We start from the raw sequence: 16,190 nt of genomic DNA, 5'->3' as shown, positions 1-16,190 counted from the left end.
TTTTTTCCCACCGAACCCCCATCTTTGGCCCATCCCACGCCGCCCACACGGCTCCTGCACCGAGTCTGCGGGACTTTCACCGAACAATGGATGGATGGGATTGCTTGTTCCAGGTTCGCCTTGGGGCGAATCCCCGACTGCCTGTCTCTCTTGGCCCTGGCCTTGGCTGAAGCTCGTCCGGGCTGTCATCGTGTCTGTTCTCCCGTGTCGTGTCCTCTGATACCGACTCTGGCAAAGATTGGCTGTACAACTCACAACTCAGACATAAGACTTGTCGTGCTCAGCCCGTGGCTCATCCTCTCGCACTCCTCCTGTGCAGGAAAAGAGAAAGAGAGAAAGAAAAAAGGAACATGCACCACAGACGCACACACATCATCTGTATCGTATCCTCCCAACTTCCAACGTCCGCGCCTCAAAGCCATGACGACCACCGCCAACTCTCCCACCCTCCAACTCAGATAGCATGCAGGTCCAGCACATCAAATCTCTTCACAGCCCTCAACTATGTCTGTCTGTCTGTCTCTGCCTCACTTCTTCTCCCGCTGCGAGGTCGGACGAAATGGCAGGATCCTGACTGGCTGCTCAGGAAACATACACTACATGCAGAACCCGTATGTATGCCCACCCACCCATTCCATCCATAACCCTTAGCCTGCGCGCCACTCGCAGCACGTCAACCCCACGGCACTGAAAGCTCCATGCCCCCTGCTCGATCGAGGGGGGGATTGATGGGGATCGTGGTGGGTTCCCTGGGGCTCTGCAGGGGGCCTGTCCACAGCAAGGACCCTCCTCGTTAGCTCTGGCCCAGGAGCTCCCTTTCTCCTTTCGGCCTGCCGCTCCCTTATCGTGACAGGCATTACCTTGGCGCCGTCCATGAAGCCCAGCAATGCAGCGCGAACGGTCTCCCCTACGATGCCAGCTTCCTTGTGCCCTGAGTCGAGTCGCCTCGAGTCGCCGTTGTCGCTCCCGCCGCGCTATCTCGCCTTTTCTCACTGTGCCAAGTTGTGCATGGCGGAGTGAGCGCGACTTTCTTATGGTGGTTCAATTACGACAGATTTGCAGGATCACCCAACGGAGCCCTTGCAGAGCAGAGCTGTGCTCGTGTCGCGGCGCCGAGATGACGCTCGCCAAACCCGCGCATATGCCACGTCGGCGTCTTTCTCGTCAGTCGGTGGTCTCTTTTCACTTTTTCACTGACTAGATGCACAATTTGTTCCGTTCAAGGTGGCCGTTGACACGGTGTACGCCGTGAACGGCCCGGCCGATATGCTGTTCGCTGTTCACTAGTCGTTGTCGTTGCTTGCCTTGCCTGCTCGCTCACTCGCTCGCTCGCCACTCCCAAAGCACCCAAACAGCCTTCATCCATTATCCATCGTCAAATCTCGCCTCCGACTTCCATGCCCGCTTCTCCGTGCCGAGTTGAGGTACGGCGCTTCCACGCACCCCCAATGGACACAACCAAGGAAAAAAAAGTGACAAGGCGGGATGATGAACATGACGACCTGTAAAGGGCATAGACCATGTGGCACTTGATCAACCATCAGTCATTCAATCATTTACATGAGTTTCTTAGTTGAAATTTCCCCAACAATGCATGAATTACGCTACCGCGGCGAGCGCGAGCTGAGGTGATCGATGACAGAATCGCAAGTGCTGGCAGTCTGCCTTGCTTTCTTGGCCCGCTTTGCACAGCGCGGAGGTTTCCTCGGTTTCTCAACGCTGATTCAGTGCGCACCCCGTCTAATCCCCGAACACCGGGCATCGTCCCGGGGACCTTCAAGGAATCCAAGGCGCTCCTCCCCCATATTGGCGATTTTGGATGGGGCATTGATGGACGAGGAGAAGCCAGCCGTTGGAGCTAAAATTGCCGATATGCTCTGCTGCGCTGGCTATTCCAGGAAACCCAACCGTTTGACGATGCAGTCGCACTTGATCCGAGATGGGTTTTGGCCTGGCCGGGGAAAGGGCTTGGCAGGTTTCTCCCCGGGGTTGTTTAAGGAATTTTGGGTTAAACATGACTACGGGCCTAGCGAGAAACGACGGCAGTCGGTGGGAGAGTGGCAGTGACAGTGGCGGCAGCAGCAGCAGCATCAGCAGCATCAGAGAGTTACGGCTGTACAGGCTCGACAGCCTCAGCCAAGACCCAGGCAGATCGTCGACCGCAAAAAGACGCTCAGAAAAGACTGAGTGAGAGGCAGGAGTGTTTCCAAGGAAAGACTTGGCGATGAGCTCGGGCTTCCTGCTGCAACCCTGCATGGCCATGGACTGTTGCTATCTATACCGACGACCTTGTCTTGACTTGTGTGACGCGGGACATGGCCGTGTAGTTTGACGTCGAGACGCGGTAGATGGCAGACGACACCTCTCGAGTGAGACACTGGATAAGTGTCTCTTCTTTTCGCCGCCGCGCTCTATTCCGGGGTTGGGCATTTCTTGGCACGCCTCTCAGGGCCAAGAGGATGTGTGGCCGCGTTCTACGGCAAGACGTGGACATGACAATTCAGGGCTTGGCAGCAGAGGCTCTGTTTTTTTTCCCTCTGCTGAGGAGAGGAGATCCTGGTGTGCATCCTTCCGAGTTGATACGTGCGGACGGGCACTGTACTGGCAGCAAGCAGACCTGCTGGCGGCGGAAGTTGTACGGACATGAGATGTGCAGTGCATGCCTGCAAGTGCAGATGGATGCAGATGCAGCAGCAAGATGCAAATCCATGTCTCCATTGCCCCCCATTGTGTGTCTCCATTCTGCTGAACGCCTCCATATCCACCGCAGAAACAGTACGTACCTTCTGGACGGACGCTCCATAGGCAGTGGTGACTAGTCAAAAGTGAGTGGTCCAGCAATTCTGCACCAAGATAAGCGTCACGTGACGTGGGTTTCGGAGCTGAAACTGTCGCGTCCAAGGGGCCGGACGAGGGAGTGGGAGGGTGGAAGCGGCCATGGGGGGCGGCCATGGGTGGAGGGGACCAGGTCCCAGATGGTCAAACGTCTCTTCTCTCCACGGAACATGTCCTTGACCCAGGGGGGTGTGTCCGGGTCCGCGCTCAACCTGGCCTAGTACGTAGTCTTCTTCGTAGCAACAACGGGGGCTCTCGATGAAAGACTGGAGTCTTTTTGTTCTTTTCAACGACCACTTGCGCGGGGGGTTGGCCCGTGTCGAGGTACGGATCCAATACCACACTTGTTCGACGAAATCTCGGAGTTGTGTCTGTGTCAAGTCCTCCTCTTTTTTTTCTTCTCCATACTCTCCCATACCGTACTCCATATGCCTGGTCTCCTCCTCTCTCGCTCTCTCGCTATTGCTGGGCCGGCCGGCTGGCTGGCTGGCTCCAGGCTCGGCTCCAGGCTCCTCCCACTGTTTCTTTCATTGAATTGAAAGGGCCCTTACCCGTTCAAGGTACACTCATACTACCACTGAGGCATTTTATTTCCCGTACTCAGAGACCAACACACTACCCACAACTCCACGCTCTCTTCCCGCACATCGTCAAGTCACTTCAGAGTTCTTCCTCGAAACGCACGACTCAAGCTGGCTTCCCCTTGTTGTCAGGACCGCATCCTCACATCCTGGCAGATGAGACAGTGAGTTGTCTCTGTCTTGATAGGTCGGCCCGTCTAATGGGGCCTGGCAAATTTGCGCTAGAATTGGCCATCTCTTCCAAAGAAGCAGGTCGGCTATTGCTTGCCTTGCCTTGCCTTGCCTCGCCTTTACCTCGCTCTTCCTTGCCCGGCGGTTCCTCTCTTCTGCCGTGGTGGATGGCACCAAGCTCGTACTGTGAAGGGACCGCTACCTTGTACGCAGTCCTGCTCTGTCTCTCTCACCCTTCACACCGTCCCATCTTCTGCCGTTCTGTCTATACGTACTGCGTGCTGCTGGTGGCTGCTACTCACTATGCTGCTGTCCCGTCGTCGCTGATTGCTCGAAATAGCATCGATGTCGCCCGGTCACAGTGTGTGGAGTTTTCCCTCACCCGCATCTGTTTTGATGCTTGCAACTTCTTGGCGTTGATCCGAGCAAGACGGGGTACGCAGCTACACGCCGGTCCCTTGCTCACACGCCGCCGCGGTATCTCTCGTGTCTCTGGCTGGAGTCTGGCCGCCTTGCCTTGCCTCCATCTGGGCTGGCCTCTACTCGTGTACATACACACTCATACGCGAGTGTGTGTGTGCCGTCAGTCCTGTGCTTGCCGCGAGTTATGCTCAGTCTGCCTTCCCGGCATACCTTGGTCCCATCTTCTTCTTTTTTTGTGCGCATCCGCGGAAGTCCTCACCCACTCACCCCGTCCGGCCTCGCCGTTTGACAGATAATATAATATGCCCTTCCTCCCACCGTGAATCATGTCTTCCTAACTCAGCCTTTTCACCTCTTCACCCTTCCGTCACTCCTTCCCCCCCTTCTTTGAACCCCTCCTGCCCTCAATCTCGACCTGTCCTGCTTGCGTACTCTTGTTGGCTAGTTGGCTCGTGTTGGCTACAGCTGGACTGTAATCCCTCGTCACCATGGCTCCCTTCAAAATGGCCGGTCTAATCGGCAAGGGTGGCAACAAGCACTACCCTACGGCCATTAGCACCGAGGAGGACGACCAAGACCTGGAAACGGGCAACTTCCTCCAGGAACGCCAAAGGAACAACCGGGTTGAGGGTGCTCAGGGTGAAAGTGGTTCTAACGAAGAATACAAGTCGTACGTCTTACACCACCCATTGGCTCTCTCAACTGCAGCATCACTAACTCAACCCGCAACAGTCTCGTCCGCTACATCGACACATACCGTGATCCCAATGCGGAAGTTGAGGAGATTGAGGATTCTGGCGCCTCAGCAAGCCACCCGTCATGGATGTTCTGGAAGAAGAAGGCCGACGGTACCAGCGGCCAGAGCGCCTTCGTCACGCCTGCCGACTGGCTCAACACCGACATGAAGACCGGTCTTGACCCGATGGAAGTCGAGCGTCGCAGGAAATACACTGGCTGGAACGAGCTCTCCACCGAGAAGGAGAACATGTTCCTCAAGTTTGTTGGTTTCTTCCGTGGTCCCATTCTCTACGGTAAGCTGCTCCCCCAAGACGCCGTGGCCACGCCCGACTTTCATAGCCTGGCATGACTGCATGAAACATCCCCGACCAAAGGCTAATTGTCCAATGCAGTTATGGAGGTTGCTGCCATCCTCGCCTTTGCTCTGCAAGATTGGCTCGACGCCGGTTTGATTGTGGCAATCCTGTTGCTCAACGCCGCTGTCGGTTGGTACCAGGAGAAGCAGGCTGCCGACGTCGTCGCCAGCTTGAAGGGTGACATTGCCATGAAGGCGCTTGTCATTCGCCAGGGAAGAGAAGAGGAGATCCGCGCCCGTGAGCTCGTGCCCGGTGACATTGTAAGTCATCTCATCACCAGCCAGCCCTTCCGCGCCCCGCGGTTCTGGTTCGCGACAAAGTCAATTTGGCTGACACAGAACTTCTCAGATCGTCGTTGAGGAAGGCCACGTCGTCCCCGCCGATGCCCGTCTGATTTGCGACTATGAGAACCCCGCCGGATACTCCGCCTACAAGGCCGAACTCGAGGCCCAGGATGTCATGTCTCCCAACCGTGAGAAGTTCGACGAGGACGGCGAGGAGGGAACTCCCCAGCTCGGCCACGCCATCATCGCCGTCGACCAGTCTGCCATGACTGGTGAGTCTCTCGCCGTCGACAAGTTCATGACCGACACCGTCTACTACACCACCGGTTGCAAGCGCGGCAAGGCCTACTGTATCGTCACCCACGGCGCCCAGGCTTCCTTCGTCGGAAAGACCGCCTCTCTCGTTCAGGGTGCCCAGGACCAGGGCCACTTCAAGGCTGTCATGGACTCTATCGGTACTACGCTCCTCGTTCTCGTCGTCATCTTCATCCTCGCTTCCTGGGTTGGTGGTTTCTACCGCAACATCGAGGTCTCCGAGGAGGGCTCTTCCGTCAACCTGCTCCACTACGCTCTCATTCTCCTCATCATCGGTGTCCCCATCGGTCTGCCCTGCGTTACCACCACTACTCTCGCCGTCGGTGCCGCCTACCTCGCCGAGGAGAAGGCTATCGTCCAGAAGCTCACCGCCATCGAGTCCCTCGCTGGTGTCGACATTCTCTGCTCTGACAAGACCGGTACCCTCACTGCCAACCAGCTTTCTGTCCGCGAGCCTTTCGTCATGGAGGGTGTTGACATCAACTGGATGATGGCCGTCGCAGCTCTCGCTTCTTCCCACAACATCAAGGCCCTCGACCCCATCGACAAGATCACCGTCCTCACCCTCAAGCGCTACCCGAAGGCCAAGGAGCTCATCGCCGACGGCTGGAAGACCGAGAAGTTCACTCCCTTCGACCCCGTCTCCAAGCGCATCACCACCATCGCCACCCACCGTGGAGTCCGCTACACCTGCGCCAAGGGTGCCCCCAAGGCCGTCCTCGCTCTCACCGACTGCACCGAGGAGCAATCCGCTCTCTTCAAGGAGAAGGCCGCTGAGTTCGCCCGCCGTGGTTTCCGTTCCCTCGCCGTCGCCGTCAAGGAGGAGGATGGCCCCTGGGAGATGCTCGGCATGCTGTCCCTCTTCGACCCCCCTCGTTCCGACACCGGCCAGACCATTCTCGAGGCCCAGGCTCTCGGTCTTCAGGTTAAGATGCTTACTGGTGATGCCCACGCTATCGCTGTCGAAACCTGCCGCATGCTCCAGCTCGGTACCAAGGTCTACAACTCCGACAAGCTCCTCCACTCCGACATGGCCGGCACTTCCATCCACGATCTTTGCGAGCGCGCCGATGGTTTCGCTGAGGTTTTCCCCGAGCACAAGTACCAGGTCGTCGAGATGCTTCAGCAGCGTGGTCACTTGACTGCCATGACTGGTGACGGTGTTAACGATGCCCCCTCCCTGAAGAAGTCCGACTGCGGTATTGCTGTTGAGGGTGCCACCGAGGCTGCCCAGGCTGCTGCTGATATCGTCTTCCTCGCCCCCGGTCTCTCCACCATTGTTTCCGCCATCAAGCTCTCTCGCCAGATTTTCCAGCGCATGAAGGCCTACATTCAGTACCGTATCGCTCTTTGCTTGCATCTTGAGATCTACCTCGTCTCCTCCATGATCATCATCAACGAGACTGTTCGCGCCGACCTCATTGTCTTCCTCGCCCTCTTCGCCGATTTGGCCACCATCGCCGTTGCTGTAAGTTCACTTTGCTCATTCTCACACTACCTTTCAGTATCTAACATGACTACAGTACGACAATGCCCACTTCGAGAAGCGTCCCGTCGAGTGGCAGCTGCCCAAGATCTGGATCATTTCCATCGTCCTCGGTGCCCTCCTTGCCGGCGGTACCTGGGTCCTCCGCGGCACCATGTACCTCACCGACGGCGGTGTCATCCACGAGTACGGCTCCATCCAGGAGATCCTCTTCCTCGAGATCACCCTGACCCAGAACTGGCTCATCTTCGTCACCCGCGGCTTCGAGACCTTCCCCTCGTTCCAGCTCATCGGTGCCATCGCCGCCGTCGACGTCCTCGCCATCCTCTTCTGCGTCTTCGGCTGGTTCTCCGGCGGCCGCGGCGAGCCCGCCTCCCCGCCGTCGCTCAACCGCTTCCTGTCCGACAACGGCCGCACCGACTTCGTCACCGTCTGCGTCGTCTTCGTCTACTCCGTCGCCGTCACCATCGTCATGGCCCTGGTCTACTACATCATGACCAACATGCAGAGCCTCAACGACATGGGCCGCAAGAAGCGCAGCGTCACCGACACCATGATCGAGAACGTCCTCACTCAGCTGAGCAAGGTCGCCCTCGAGCACGAGAAGGACGACAAGGGCGAGAGGTTCTACATTGCCAACCGCACCGTTGTCGAGGAGGGTTAAACCGCATGATCTCGCAAACTAGAGTCAAGCGTCAGAAGAGCGTGCGAAAAGAGACATGACTTCAGCAAGAGCGTCTTTTTCCCAACCACAGCATTCTGCAAATTACTTTTTTCTTTTAACTTGGGTTTAAAAAAAACACATCTTTTTCGTCACATCATAGAGAGAAGAAGAAGAAAAGGTTCAAAGGGGTGGAAAGGGGGTTTACTAGATGACGCGCTTTCGGTAATACTGCGTACATCACAACTGTCACTAATGGCCCCCGATTTTTTCTAATTGTAACAAAAGACCATTGTTCTGGCGTTGGTCGGGTCGGTCGGATAATCGAATCAAATTTTTCTATGTTCTAAACAAACATACCTTTTCTCGCATCGTGAATTGTGACTTGACAATTGATGTTCCCAAACTAACAGAAAAGCAACCAACTTCACATAGTTTGGAACGTTTCTCTCTTCGGATTGGTCTCAAACAACACGGAAAAAGCTGGGCGGGACCGGCGAGGCATTGTCTGGTCTTTCCGCCCTGTCCCCAAAAGCTTACGAACACTCCCGGAAGTCTCCTTCTCTCGGGCAAACTCCAGTTGGCTGGTTCGCCGCGCTTATCTCTCGTCACATGATTCGCAACTCCGGCTGTTTTGCAAGTCGTGCGTGGGTGGGCTCCCGGACCTTTCATGCGTTGGGCAGTTTTTTTCCCTTCCCACTCCGCTACTCGTCTTCCTCCGGCCGAAGTTTGAAGGAGTAGTCGAGTTGGCCCGAGTTCCCACCATCCCGCCCCCCATCGCAGTCAGCAATTTCGCCTCCGCCGACATCCGCCTGGCCCCGACCTCGCTCAGGAGGTGTTGGACGAGTCGAGCATTCTGCCTCTGGGGAGGTGCGGATCTCGGGGTGGTCAGTGTTGGTCCGTCTCGTACAGAAATTCTTTCGGAGGGGGGGGTGGGAAGGGACGGATGATGACGATATTTCGTGGGAAGAGCAAGTTTCCCGGGATTCTCAACGTCGCGAAAAGCAGGTGTGTGTCGTGTTGTGTAGCGTATGCAGTGCTTTGGTCTCTCGGAAAGTCCGGTGTATGCGTTATGGAATTTGAGATTTGGGACTTCTCTTTTTACCCCTTGCCCTCGTGTTGAACACGGCGCTTGGAGAAGGGAATACGTGAAGGACGGGAAGGAATCACGGCGGTTCGTCGTTCACACACCCTTCACGGCCAATCGGTGTCGACGAGTCGGGACCGAACGAACACTGTGCCCGAGAACGGCATATTGCGTGCTTTGGAAGCGGAAAAGGATGGACGTTTTTTTTCGTTGAGGATTCTGGGAGGAACCTGAATCCATGTTCGTGGTCAGAGACGTTGACAACCTCGTGGATCCCTGGAGGGTTGTTTGGAGATCCGCCCCTCTCCGGTGCTGACGTTCAGGCTGTGCGAGGGACCTCTCGTATCGCCACGGTGTCTCCTGTGGTTTTCCGTGTTGGAGGCGTTCGCGGGACTCTGGCCGGCGGACTACTGTGTTCATGGGATATCCCTTGCCGTCGAAACATCTGAGAATTTGCCATTTGAGGTAATGGGGAGATTGGATGCTGTGGCGGTATCCTGCACCGCATGTGAGGTCCCGATGATGGCGCCCACAGTGCACTTGTTTCTTCTGCGTCCACAATCGACTTCATGTTTCAAGATCATTTACGCAGGTTTCTTGCCCGCTAGCTACGCAACTTTTCGATGAGTTTAGGTGCATTCTTGATGTCCTTGGCCCCTTCTCATCGCCCGCAATAAAATGGGTCTTGGCTATCTAAATCTTCGAGCTTAGAACCAGCATATCATCTCACTGAACATACCTTGATGATCATTAATCCTCATTCATTCACTCGGATGTGTTCACAATTATCCTGTATGTAACATAGACGAATTTTACAGGATTCTCCCGCCTGCAGGCCAAGGGTTTGGTAGGTTTTTTGTCAGTGGAAGAATTGTGATAGTATACTTACTCTTTGCGTTACCTCTGTCTGACCGACTGCATTCTCATTGAGGAAAGGACAGTGATGCAGGTGCCCCCCTACTATTTCATGAATCAGCATCTAGTCGCCACTGTCCCACAACATGAGCAGGTCAATGGAACCAGAGTGCTTTCTGTCCTCGCGAAATGGGCTTCGATTTGGTCTGGAATCTTGATCGAGGCCACTCCAAGAGGCTGTCATGGCAAGTGTATATGTTCGCTAGATGCTATGGAGCCATCTAGCCAGAGTTCTTGATGAATGAAGTGAAGATTCTTCAACCGTTAAGGCTTGAACGGCGTGCTGCCAATCGCCAACTTCCTCTCAACAGCCCAGAGGGAAGCAATGAGGAGACGAAGAATTATATCCATTCAGACAAAGAAACATCGTCGCCCTCCTCCTCCTCCTCCTCCTCGTCACTATCAAGATCGATGTGGCCAGGAAGACTACACTTCAGCCCTTGTTCCTCGCAAACATTGCGCAGTCTCCGCATGCCGCGCGCGAACTCGCCACCATATTCATCGCGTATCCTTCCCGCGTCCAACGCAAACTCCTGCAGCTCCGGAGTCCCAGTTTTCCAGCCGCCGCCCAGGAACGCTCCCAGCAGCGGCACGTGGACCTGGCTCGGGCATTCTTCAAAGGTGACGAAGCCCCACAAACTGTCGTTGACAGTGAGGCGCTTGAGCTTCGGGGGCAAAGCCTGTGACAGTGGCGGCAGCGCTTCTAAGTCTCTGTCCTGGCCGTAGAAGACACACAGAGAGATATTCAGCTCCTCTAGCACCTCGAGGTCCCGCAGAGAGTCGAATCTTCCCTTGACTAAGACGCCCAAGTTGACAGCGTCGGGGTAGTCTTCGTCGCTAATATTATATTTGACTGTCAAACGCAGCAGCGTGCTTCGTACATGACGGAGTGCTTGCCGCAGAACGGTTGTATCCTGGACATACGACTCGGGAATGAAGCTGTCCAAGTAGAGGGATCTGAGACTCGGTGTTCGCTTTAGCAATGCTTCGATGCTGCTGAAAGTTGCCACCGAGCAATCGAGACGTAGGCTCGTCAGACTCGCCGCATCGGGAGGCGCAGGAAACGGCCATGCGACGTCGAAGCGTTGAGCGTCTTCATCCCAGGCCTCGATGCGAGGAGCTCTCCCCAGACGCAGACTTTTGATCTTGGGCAGATACAAGGACAGCATGACGAGCTCTTTCGGAATTTGATCCCAATAGTGAGAAACATCCCACCTATAATAGCAGGTGACGTCAAGCTTTGTGAGGTTGCCGAACGTCGGGGGGCGAGTGTCGTTCTTCAGACCATGGCGGAAGACCGCCGTCAGCCACTTGGCTCCCAGCAGGACGAATTCGTTGTCTACCGTCAGACTCTCCAGCTGTTCACATTGCGCTAGGATCAGTGCTGAGGCGGCGGTAAGGTCGCCATCGAAGATCGCCGTGATCCATTCTGCAGCACACGAGTATTGCATCTCGTGGACAGCTTTCCTGACCAGCGTGTCGCTCATGTCGCTGGCAACAAGCGAAGGGCCGGTCCATTTGGTGACGATCCGCGCCCGCTCGTCGGCCAAATAGTCATAACGGCGCAACCCTCCTGTAAACAGCCGCACGCTTTTGATGTGTCTTGTAAGGTGAGGGCTTTCCAGGACGGTTCGAAGAAGCAAAGTGATTCTTGGTAGGCGATCATTGGTTGAGGCGTTCGAAGTGATGACAACATCGCGATAAGCCAGGGGCAGAGAGACTGAGCGTAGATTCCGGCATGTTTGTGAAAGGCTGATGAGATCGGCGATGGGAATCTCGAGGAGACTCGCGTCTAGAAGCTCGTTCGGAAGTGTCGCCAGAGAAGCCATGGTATGCTGAGCTGGGGAACTGCAAATAGTGTCAGTTGACAAACTACCCATTAATTATACAATCCGATTCGTCTAACTTGATGTAGATGGTCTGCTGTCATGCCCTTGTGCTTGTTGGACAAGGAAGCGCCAAGAGAACGGCCCGAGTGGCCGAATTCATCCTTAGGATGGGAAAGGAAGCACCTAGAAGTTGGTGGTTTTCACACCCATCTCCCCGAAGTACATGGACCGTTGCGACGCGTCCCAGGGGCACAGCAAAAGACACAGAGAGACGTCAAATGAGACAGTAAAAAGTCGTTATAAAGCCGTGAACCGAGCACAAGTCTAAGACAAAGTCATTCTGCCACATTGACATGGCAGCCAGGAGAACACTCCTCAAAGGTAAACAAGCCTTGTGATATCAATCAGCCAACCATCCACCACAAATCGCCGCAACGCCATGCCCGGTTGACCCAATCACTTCCCAGATGAGCCCGGCTTCCTCATACCCATATTACGAGCAGTGCCACATACAACTTCACCAATACCCAGAGTCTACTTGCCGGCGGCAACGCCCTCGACGAAGCTGAGGGCCTCCTCTGTAGGAACGCAGTCGATGGAACTCGTCTTGCTGTGGAAAGTCACACCGTAGCACTTGTCGGCGACGTGAACGATCTCGGGACGGAAAGTGGTGCAAATGAATTGCGTGCCGGCGTCCTGAGAGATGGACTGGAGAAGGCTGGCGACGGCGGTACGGTACTGCGCGTCCAAGTTGGCGTCGACTTCGTCAAAGATGACCATGGGACTGCTCTCCGTCTGCTGGAGGGCGAAGATGAGGCACAAGGCACACAAACCTGAATTGGCAAGTTAGTAACTGGGTCAGCAAAGGGATGAGGGCTGGCTTACTCTTCTGACCACCACTGAGTTGCTGGATTCTCTGCTGCTCGTCGAGAGTCTTGGAGTTGAAGGACACGCTGATACCAACACCAGTGTAGTTCTCGACACTGCCTCTAGCTTCTTCATCAGACTCGTCGGGGTCCACACGACGGTCGGTACGGCGCTGAATAACCAAGCGACCGTGTCCGGCCGGCACGAGCTTCTCGAAGATGGTGGCAAACTCGCGGGACACCTGCTTGAATGTACGCTCAATAGCCTCATCCTTACGTTGATCAAGGTGGGCAACGAGCTCCTCAATGGACTCCTGAGACGCATCGAGTTCCTTGCGACGCTTGAGAAGCTGATCCTGTTGCTGAGTAAAGCTGTTGTACTGCTCGAAAGCCTTCTTGTTGACGTGCTGGAACTTCTTCAGCGCGTTGCGGACCTTCTTGAGCCTGGTGTCGATCTGTCGCGGGTCCATGTTTTCGTACTTGTCAAAGGCCTCTTCAGGCAGAACGCCAAGGTCTCTGATGGCCTTCGCGGCATCGGCAGCCTGCGCCGTGTACACAGCCTTTTTGGACATGCTCTTTTCGATCGCACCGCGCTGCTTGGCTTCCCTCGCGGCGACCGTGGCGCGGATCTCCTCCTGTTCCGCCTTCTTGGCTTCCCGACGGTCGAGCTTTGAACCAAGTTCTTCAATTCTAGCCTCGATCTCTTGCATCTTGGCCTCGATTGCCTTGGTCTCCTTCTGGAGCTTCTTGAGTTCGCGCTGAGCCTCCTTAAGACTGCCGGACTCGCCAGACGAAGTGTTGTTCTCGAAAGCTGCGCTGTTCAGCTGATCAAGACGCAGCTGCAGGTTCTGGTTGATGTCTGTCTCGAGAATCTGCTTCCGACTTTCGGCATCACGTCTCTTCTTGCTGGCATCGTTCCATTCCTTCTGGAGCCTCTGCACTTGAGCGTCCAACTCAACCAGCTGTTTCTCCTCAGCGTTACTGAGGGCCTTCTTGAAATCAGACGCCAATTCAGCCTCATCAGCTGCCAGGCTCTCCGTGAACACCCTCATGTCCCGCTCGACTGATTCGCGGTGTCTCAGGGCGTCGCTCAAGCGCTTCTTCTCATGCTCAAGCTGGAAGTTCTTGTTGTTCAGCTCGTGTTTCAAAGGATCAAAGCCGGCCTCCAGTTGCCGCAGCTTCTGCGCAGCCTTCTGGACGTCACCCAAGGCGCGGGTGATTTCTTGATCCTTCTGCTCGATCAGAGTCCTGAACTCGTTGGCTTTTTCAAGCAGACGTTCGTACTCATCGCGCCACTTGCTGACAGCCTGAACTCCCTCGAGCCTAGATCGCCTGGGATCAATGTATCCACCAGTCATGGCACCTCTCTTGTTGGTCGTGTCACCGTCGAGGGTAATAGCGTCGACGCCGTGACTCCTCGCGTACTGGCCTCCTATGCTCAGGTTCGGGCACACGACGACCTTGCCGAATACTTGCTGGAATGCCTTCTCGAATGTGGGATCGTAGTTGATCTTGCTCAAGAGAGGGACGATACCGTCTGAAGATCTTGGCATGTTGATGTGCCTTGGGTGAAGCCGGTTGAGTGGCATGAATGTGAGCCTACCGCCGTATGACGAGCGCAGGTGGTTCGTCAAGTATGTCGCCGTTTGGTCGGTGTCCACAATGTAGTGGAACAAGCTGTTGCCGGCAATCTGCTCGACGGGAAGTCGGTAGGTGTCGCTGACCTCAAGCAGCTCAGCCATCGTCCCGTAGGCACCAGGGAGGTCCTCGGTGGCCTTCAGTCGACGGATGGTAGCAAGACCCTGAGCGGTGTCTCTGTCCATCATCGTGCTAAGCTCGCGGTCTGCGCGCTCCCTCTCCTGTCGCGCATCCGACAGAACGGTGTCGAGCTTCTCCTCCTGACGGACTAGCGCCTTCCTCTCATCGTCGAGCTTGTCCAGAATCTCCCTCGCTTTATGCTCTTCCTCTGCAAGCTCGTGGCGAGTTCCATTGAAGTTCTGCAGCTGCTCTCTGAGATTGGCAACCTCACTTTCTAGTTGCTTGATGGCGTTCTCGGTTCTGGTGACATCCTCGTCGGCCTCCATCTTGTTCGCCTTGTGGCTCATGAGTCTGGAGTGGAGATCCTCGATTTCGGCTCGCAAGTACTTATCACGCTCGCCCTTGTTCTTAAATTGGGATCCACGGCTTTGCTTGGTGAACAGACGGTTCCGTGCAGCTTCGGCAGTGTCCAGCTGCTGCTTCTTCTCCGATTCCTGGGCCTTTCGTCTGATGAACTCCGGGACGATGCTGTTGAGTTCCTGCTTCTTCGCGGAGATCTCCTCGATGGTTGCTGCGAGGTCAGCCTCGTGTTGCTGCTGGGCTTGAACAGCCGCTGACTGTCCGTCAGATAACGTCTTGACTTTCAGCTCTGCCTTCGCCTTGGCCTTTGCCGTTTCACGACGATCCTCCTCGAGTTGGCGGCGCTCGACCTTGGCCATATCCATCTCTTTCCTCAGCTTGTGAATTTCGGCCTCAAACTTGGTGACAAGCTTTTCCGCCTCCTTCAGTTCTGATCGAATTGAATCGGTGTTTTCTAGACCATTCTGACGAATGTTTTCGATGCGGTCAAGTTGTTCCTGAATTTGCTGCTGCTCCTGGTAGTAAAGCGCATACTCGAGACACCTGCGCTCGCGATCCTTGTCTTGAAAGCCTCGAAGTTCTTCCTTCTCTTCCTCCAGCTCAACCAGGCGCTCCTTGATGTAACCCAAAAGCTCGTCAATCTTTTCTCTCTTGTTGTTCGTTTCGTTCATGATCTTCAGCGACTCGGTTCGACGCGCTTCGTAGACCTGAGTACCCGCAACCTCCTTCAACAATGTGAGTCTGTCGGACTCCTTCATGTTCGTCAACGCCGTGACGCGACCCTGAGGGACAATGTAGTAAGGATTCGACCTCGAGAAGCCTGCTGCCTCGAGAAGGTTGATGACGTCGGTCTTTGTAACGACTTTGCGATCGACTGAGTACTCGTCCTTCTTGGTTCCGATGGTGCGGCGCAGAATGACCTCTTTGCCTCCGCCGTGGAAGCGCTCGTCACTGTTGTCGAAAATGATCTCGACGTAGGCCGACATGACGGCGGATCCGGAACCTTCGTGCAGCAGGGCCTGCCGCTCTTCGCGGGTCATCTGGGTATAGGCATCGCTGAGGACGAAGCGGATCGCAGCGAAGAAGTTACTCTTGCCGGATCCATTGCGACCGACGATGACGTTCGTGCCGGGGGAGAAGGGCTCGATGACGGTCTGGTCCTTGTAGCTGCGATCGGGTCAGCGGGGTGAGGTTGGGCGATTGTTGTCGCAAGGGGCGCACAAACCTCTTGAAGCCCTGGATGATAATCTGTTTAATGTACATGGTTGCGGAGAGGGTGCGGCCTCAAGAGCAGCGAGATTGCGCGGTTGAAGTCGCTGACGGGCTTGATCAAGCGTCGCGCAAGATTTTCATCGGTTTGCCCAGGAGCTGCGACGGGTTGTTGGTGATGGTGGGGATTGACGCGTCTGGGACGGGAACCGCGATACCCTCGACGTGAGATGGAGGCGCGTCGAATCTGGGGTGCGCTCATTTGGCAGGTGGCGCGTGCCTGAGGAACAAGTGCCCGGCTTGAGTGGACAGTGCG

General features: G+C 55.6%; 2 protein-coding genes across 2 annotated transcripts; one reads left to right on the top strand and one right to left on the bottom strand.

Annotated features, from left to right (window-relative positions):
- Window positions 1-4,498: 4,498 nt before the first annotated feature.
- On the top strand, window positions 4,499-7,853 carry pma-1-0 (Plasma membrane ATPase; the record flags this gene model as incomplete). Its single annotated transcript, XM_032034182.1, has 5 exons — window positions 4,499-4,680; window positions 4,743-5,041; window positions 5,141-5,364; window positions 5,453-7,171; window positions 7,227-7,853. 5 exons carry the CDS (start codon window positions 4,499-4,501, stop codon window positions 7,851-7,853), a joined length of 3,051 nt encoding a protein of 1,016 aa, XP_031886710.1.
- Window positions 7,854-10,193: 2,340 nt separating this feature from the next.
- Window positions 10,194-15,928, bottom strand: sudA (Chromosome segregation protein sudA; the record flags this gene model as incomplete). The annotated part of the gene is made up of 5 exons (XM_032034178.2): window positions 10,194-11,700; window positions 11,759-11,775; window positions 12,234-12,514; window positions 12,567-15,832; window positions 15,891-15,928. The coding sequence occupies 5 exons, from the start codon at window positions 15,926-15,928 to the stop codon at window positions 10,194-10,196; spliced, it is 5,109 nt and encodes a 1,702-aa protein (XP_031886560.2).
- Between the last annotated feature and the right edge of the window lie 262 nt (window positions 15,929-16,190).

Source organism: Colletotrichum fructicola (genome assembly GCF_000319635.2).
Source record: "Colletotrichum fructicola Nara gc5 chromosome Unknown KSG_Nara_v1_contig04, whole genome shotgun sequence".
In the NCBI taxonomy this organism is placed as follows: domain Eukaryota; kingdom Fungi; phylum Ascomycota; class Sordariomycetes; order Glomerellales; family Glomerellaceae; genus Colletotrichum; species Colletotrichum fructicola.
Note: the sequence above shows the minus strand (reverse complement) of the source record. Positions and strands in the feature narration are given on the sequence as shown.